This window comes from Lonchura striata, chromosome Z (assembly GCF_046129695.1).
Source record: "Lonchura striata isolate bLonStr1 chromosome Z, bLonStr1.mat, whole genome shotgun sequence".
NCBI lineage: Eukaryota > Metazoa > Chordata > Aves > Passeriformes > Estrildidae > Lonchura > Lonchura striata.
This window is the reverse complement of record NC_134642.1, coordinates 31,845,806-31,852,498: the sequence shown is the minus strand read 5'-3', so window position 1 is coordinate 31,852,498 and position 6,693 is coordinate 31,845,806. Positions and strand designations below refer to the sequence as shown.

Here is a 6,693-nt window from a genome sequence, read left to right as displayed (position 1 = left end):
GAAAAACTATCACAACTTAAAACGTAAGAGCCCAGACAATAGTAAACAACATATTTTGGTTTCCAGACAGATTTTGAATGAGGTTTTATTTGAGAGTAACAAAAGGAGACACAGTTAATACAATGGGCTTCTGGGTAAATATTAGGTACACCAGTATTATAATATATTACGTTTTGTTCATTTGTTTTATTTTGTTCTGAAATAATATTAGATGCAAATTGCAAACACTTGAGATGTAGCTTAGATATCAGGATGTTGCATGGATTTTCTGTAACCAAACACATTTGTTCTTGCCTTTAAGGTCAGTTTAGTCACCTGTGCTTGTTTGTTGAGTACAGCTTTGTTCATTTCAGCACAGAAGTCTGTGTGTTTTCTTCCCTACCATCAAAACACCATGACCATGCTCACAGGCCTCACTGCCAGGCAGAGACGAAGCCTAACATGTCCTCATATACAAATACTGAAATTTCATAGTGTCTCCCAAGCATCCCTCTGTTTTGTAGAACAGAATAGTCTTGTTAAACAAAATGAATGCTGATTTTAACTATTTAGAGATTATAGAAAGAGTTGAACATACCACTATGATATCATACAAATCAATTATACTGGTAGTAATGCTGAATTCACTAAAAAGGAAGAAACAACCAGATTCCAGGTTTTACATTCAGAAAAGCCTCTTCTATTTCCATCCTTTAAAATGCATCATCTAAGGGCAGCAAAAAATCAGGGTGACAAAGAAACCAACAGAGACAGAAATGATTCTTCAATGGTAGGTTGCACTGGGAGGGAAAGAGAGTAAGCAGAGACTCACAAGCACAAAACACCACAGGAGCTTGGCTTAGGCCTGAGACTTTCAGCTAATTCTTCTCTCATGCAGACCTTCAATCTCAGTACAAATCGTTGCCAGGTAGCCAGTAGCAATTAAGAAAGCAACCCATTTTCCATTATCATCCCCACTCTCAATGCAAAAAAAAAAAAAAAAAAAAAAAAATTAAAATCCTCATTATATTATCTTCCTTTATGACAGCTGATGAGACGCAGTGCTGAGTTTGTAAGTAGGGTGGTTTCAGCCATCCTGCTTTTTTTCTACCTGAAAAGCTGTCCCCCGAAATGCTTATCCAAGTCTGCCTGATAGCACAGCTGCTTCCTGCAGAGCAACTCAACCAGAGGCCGGGATGTGCTGGAGCTGCACTACAAACTCATTTTTCTCCCCAGCAGCTCTCAAGACAGTGCAGACACACTTCGGAGTATCCCACACAGGTCAGTTAGACAGAGCAATCAGCCTCCTTAGGTGATAGTTAGACCCTTTTCATTCATTTCTTCTCTCCCTTTCAGCTCTCTTCCACCCCTCAAAAGATCCCGATACTTTACACAAGTGCTCAGAAGCCCAGCAGGCACTGTGGCGTGCAACAGCTCTTCTGCAACAGGAACAAAAATGAGCAGTTTGTTCTTTCCGGTCTGAGCTGAGAGTCTCATGTTTCAGCTCCTCCTTCACATTCCAGGCCTGCCCAGGCTCCACTCCAAAGATTTCAAAAATGGAGCCTCTCACAACTAGTTATCCCCTGAAATATTCAGTGCACAAAGCCAGGATCTTTGTTGTCTTTCTGTCAATGATTTTGTGCACCAGCATTCTCTGCCTGCTGCAACTCAGGTTTTTTAAACCTAAAATCAAAGATTTTTATTCTTTTGAAGTCAAGGATTCACGAGGAAGAATTATTTCCTTGGAGAAGTACAGAGGGAAAGTAAGTTATTATTTCACTTTTTATGTCTTGAATCCAAACTGACAAAAAATTTGTATGTTTCTAGGTAAATAAAAGGCTTGGTTATGGGAGTTTTTGGCAGAGATTTGTACTAAATTCCTGTTCTTCATACAGAAAGAACAGGAATCAAGTATTAGATCTAACAAATGAAGAAAATAAATTATATTATTTAGGACAAGTCAATACAGCCTAACAGGCAAATTGATGGATTTTAATCTTAGTTAAGAATGTTTGGTTTGGATTTTGGAGGTTTATCTAGTGAATATTATTTTAGTGCATGTCCTAAATATCTGCTTTTTTAAATGCTTATATATAAACAAAGCTGTAAGATGACGTTTATGAGTTTACTGTATTTTTAAAACAGATTGTCTGAAAGTAAATATCTTCAGCTGCTTTCATCTTTATTTGTTTAATCAAATCAGAGACATTATGTTTAGCCTTCTAACAGAAACCAGCATGATAATGAGAAATATCAGTTTAATATTTGTGATCTCTACCATACCTATAGGCTTTTTCCTTACTAAACTAAACAATAGCTAATAACTAAAAAGCTAATAACTATATTATTCTAACTTTATTTTTCTGAAGGCAACTTTGGTTGTAAACGTGGCCAGTTACTGCCAATACACAGAAAAAAATTACATCGCACTGCAAGAGCTACACAGAGAGTTTGGTCCCTCCCACTTCACTGTGCTGGCGTTTCCCTGCAACCAGTTCGGAGAATCAGAGCCTAGTTCAAGCCAGGAAATAGAATCTTTTGCCAAAGGAAACTATGGAGTTACATTCCCTGTTTTCCACAAAATCAAGATCCTAGGATCAGAAGCAGATCCTGCCTTTAAATTTCTAATAGGTAACTGTTTTATTTTATGTATCAAGCTGCCTGTAACCATGGCACTCTCATTGAATCCAGGCTGCATGTTTTTTCAAGAAACATTGAAGTCTCATAAACTATAGAGAGAAACAGGCACTTAGTATACAGTTACTCTCATTTCAATTTGGATATCAACAATGTGGGCTAAAGAATTGTATCCTGAAAGCATCAGTTTTTCCTCATAAAAGCAGTCTCCTCTGACCAGCCCAGCTAGAAACATCAATTTTGTTAGAAACACTAGAGGTAGGAACTCCCACATACAAAATCCCATTCCAAACTATGTGATTTTTATTTTAAAAAATACTTTTCTTATAGACAAAAATGTAGCTACAGGAGTCATAAAATTACCAGAAGATTTTATATAAACATGTGCAGACGAGATTTTTAGCTGGGTCTTATGTCCACCTTTATGTAAACTGTATTGTAAAGCATGTTTATATATCCTAGTTATATATAACCACTGATTTGTATTAATTTGTCATGTCAACTTCAGGACCAAGCCTGAAAAATCCTGCATGAATACATCGAGCATTTAGACTTAGAACCTCATATTCTCATAAGCAAAATTAAATTCTCTCTCCCTTCAGTTGACTAAAGATTTCATAGACTCAAAGCCAACTTGAAAAGCCTTTCTGAATTTTCCTGAACTTTGATTAGGTTTTGAACCATATTGATATGTGAAGGAAAAAAACAGCGTAAGCATAGCCCATTTCTAGCACACCATTTTACCCAGAAAATAAAGTAGCAGGGATCCCAAACCTGTATTCCATTTCCCTGCCTTCAGAGTCTGTTTCACTCTCTCATAGCACCTCTTGTCAGAGAACTATTCAATATCTAAATGAAATCTTTCCCAGAACTCTTGTGTGCTTTATCCCCCATGATACTTCCTATGTACTTGAAAATTGTTTTTATTGAGGAATCATTTAAGTGGCCACCATTGCCATTGTAACTGTGTTTGTTTCTACCTCCTCTTAGGCATGCAAATAAAAACCTCAGGTAACTTTAATGCCCTGAGTTTCCAGATGTCCAGTGGAATCATTGAGGGTTTTCTCTCAGTTCTTTATAGAAAAGACTAGAGCACAAAGGCATCCTCTCTGTGTGATGAATCCAGATTCTAAATATCAGTGACATATATGAATGTTTAACATCAGTGTTAAACATTCATACCTATAAAGAAAAAAGTTTTATTCAAATTTTCTTACTTGACATGCTGTTCACCCACAAGAAGGAGAAAGATCCTTTGGTACTTCAATATTCTGAAATAAAGTTTTTCTCCTCCTGCATTCCTGTGTTTCACATTAAATTCCTGTGCATTTTCAATTACCTGTTTCAAGTACCTGTTTTATATATGTTGCTGTTTTGACAATCAGAAGGCTGAATATCATGCTATACCACACTTTTATACCTGTGACTACTAGCAACAGGATGGCAACAGCACTGTCCAATTATCTAGTGCAAAATTAGTCCATTTGCAGTACAAGTGTGGTGCCAAACTTCAATACATTGCTTCATAAAATCAGTTTAGGGTTCAACACCATTGCCAAGCAAACACTTATTCTCCAGTCAAAATCAACTGGAGCTTTTTGTGAAAGAAGCCTAATTAAGCCATCACCAGTATAACTTCCTCCTCCCATCTCACTTCCCAAAACTGACATAAAACTAGGGATTCCCTGAATAAATATGCAGGCCATGTATCCTCTTCCCTAGGAAGTATAGCATAGTAAAAGTAGGACCTCTTTAACAGTTTCATGGGAAAGGGGAAGCATCTTCCAAATGACTTCCAGCTTTTCAGATCATTAGCAGCAATCAGTAAATCCATGCTCAGACTACTAGCAAAGGATATAGTGGGATTACTTCTGCATAAATTGTCAAAGAATCAATGCGGGGCCTGGAGACAATTCCAGATGTAAGTCACTAAAATAATCTGATTTCATCCTTACAGATTCTTCAAAGAAAGAGCCTCGATGGAATTTCTGGAAGTACCTTGTCAGCCCTGAGGGTAAAGTTGTGAAATTCTGGAGACCCGAAGAGTCAATAGAAAGTATCAAACCAGAAGTAACATCATTAATCAGGCAGATTATCATGAAGAAAAGAGAAGACCTCTGAAAGGGCCACTCAACACCATGGGTATACAGCCTTTCTACATTCCTGAGAAATGTAGCTAGAAGCTAAACCATCAGGTGATTTTGCTACTCTTTAACTTTGGTGTTTGAAATTTGTCTGTTATTTCTGGATTGGCTCCTGCAGTGGCCTCAAGGACAACTGAGGTTACTGACAGAGCAAGGCACTCACTACTTTGCAGGCAGGGACCACCAATTTGTATAAGGGGTTTATGATTTCTTTTTCTGAATTGCTGACAATAGCTAATTTAAATTGTCATCAAGAGGTAGATAGTTAGAAAGAAGTTTTATTAATAATTTACTCATATTTACACAGGTTTTCCCCCTATCTACCAGTAACACAAAGATTTTATATTCTGTTAACACATAATTGCCCTGTCATGAAACACATGGGACTCAGAAACAGCTATAGCAGGGTTTCTAGACACATATGTAATAGAAGATACCATCTTTGCAATATCTTCTCAAAGAAGACTACTAAATTGCAAAGCTGCCAGTTGCAAAAAATTGTATATAGAATATAAAATTATTAAAAGAAGAAAAAAAGTTGAAATAAAGTTTGCTTGCTGCTTCATATTTTGATTATTTTACATTTCAGTTTTCCAACACCTTTAAAGTCTTCAAACTTCTCCATACATTTGTGCTGCAGTACAGTGCCTCAGATATGAGCTCCTCTCCTGTTGGATTCTTTCTCTTCTGACCTGGATGAAGGCAGGGCCTGTGTAAATATTCATGGTTGCTTACAGAGGGATTCAAGGGGCAGCAAAAGTCAAGAGCCTGGCACTCTAGGAGACATCTTTTTGAGACAATCCAAAACAATGCTCCCCAGCTACCCCTCTACCTCTCATCTCTAGAATAAAATGTCAATCTTCAAGTAGAGATAGAAGAAGAAGATGCAGGTTCATTGCTCAAGCCCCAGTCTTCTCGCCTTTCAATCTCCTCAGTCCTGCATGTAACTACTAATCCATTTCCAGTTCTCTTCCACTCTTCCATTACAATCTGCCAAGTGTTTTGATTTATCTGTTTGAATGAAGGGAAATAGAAAACTTGACTAAGAAACTTCACTCCTGCTGTCCATGCCTTGAAGAAGGGCTGAGATAACAGGAATGAGAAAAACTTGTGTCTCAGTAGAATTTTCTACATGAAAAGAATGGATATAATTAGTGCTGCTCTCTTGTAAAACTAATCCAGATTGAAAATACTTAAAGTGCTTTAAAACTTTTTCCAGTAAAGACAGCCACACAACTGTATAAAAAAGGTGAGAAATTCAAGAGCATTTTTTTAAAGAGGGTTTTTTCATTCACTTACTAAATTAATTGAGAATTTGACAAAAAAAATCTATGAAGATTGAGTAATGATGCTTATGTGAAAGATTAAACAAAGTCGCTCTCAATAATGACAAACATCTTTTTGGAAAGGAACTCAAACTTAATGCATGACAATTTCATCCACTCAAAATTTCAAAGCCCAATTAAGGACTGTGTAAAAGTCTCATTAGACCAAATGAGCCTGCTGCTGGTGCTTTAGACCAGGCTCTGCACTGTTTGCCATTTTTCTGCAAGATTCCACTTCAAATCCTCCAAATTGTTCCTATTTTTATGCTGAGGTCCTGCATTTTACTCCTGTCTCCTCCTGCCTGTACAGTGTGAGAACACATAGTGGGATATGTCAGGGGATTTTTGTCACATGTCTCTGCTGCTTTGATGGAGCAGGAAGGAAACTGAGATATGGACCCTCTCCCCTCACTGGGAACAGTCAATGGTCCATGGAATTAAGTGTCAGGACACTATGTTTTGCCCATAAAAGGTGAATCTCTTAACTTGAAAATGTACAAACCTAAAACATGCATCATGTGAACTACCAAAACTCCCTGATTTTTGTATCACTGAATAAAAAAAGGTAGGTTAGAAAGAAATGTTGGGTGCTGCTAGTGGAAGATCCA

The 6,693-nt window shown here is 37.3% G+C and overlaps 1 protein-coding gene across 2 annotated transcripts; it reads left to right on the top strand.

Moving 5' to 3' along the window:
- The first annotated feature begins 1,512 nt into the window (after nt 1-1,512).
- GPX8 (glutathione peroxidase 8 (putative)) lies at nt 1,513-5,327 on the top strand. Of its 2 annotated transcripts, XM_021534466.3 has the most exons (3): nt 1,513-1,742; nt 2,349-2,610; nt 4,574-5,327. In XM_021534466.3, exons 1-3 carry the CDS (start codon nt 1,536-1,538, stop codon nt 4,735-4,737), a joined length of 633 nt encoding a protein of 210 aa, XP_021390141.1. In that variant the 5' UTR covers nt 1,513-1,535; the 3' UTR covers nt 4,738-5,327. The 2 variants fall into 2 exon arrangements, with proteins under 2 accessions (XP_021390141.1, XP_021390142.1); XM_021534467.3 differs by lacking the exon at nt 2,349-2,610.
- Nucleotides 5,328-6,693: the final 1,366 nt, after the last annotated feature.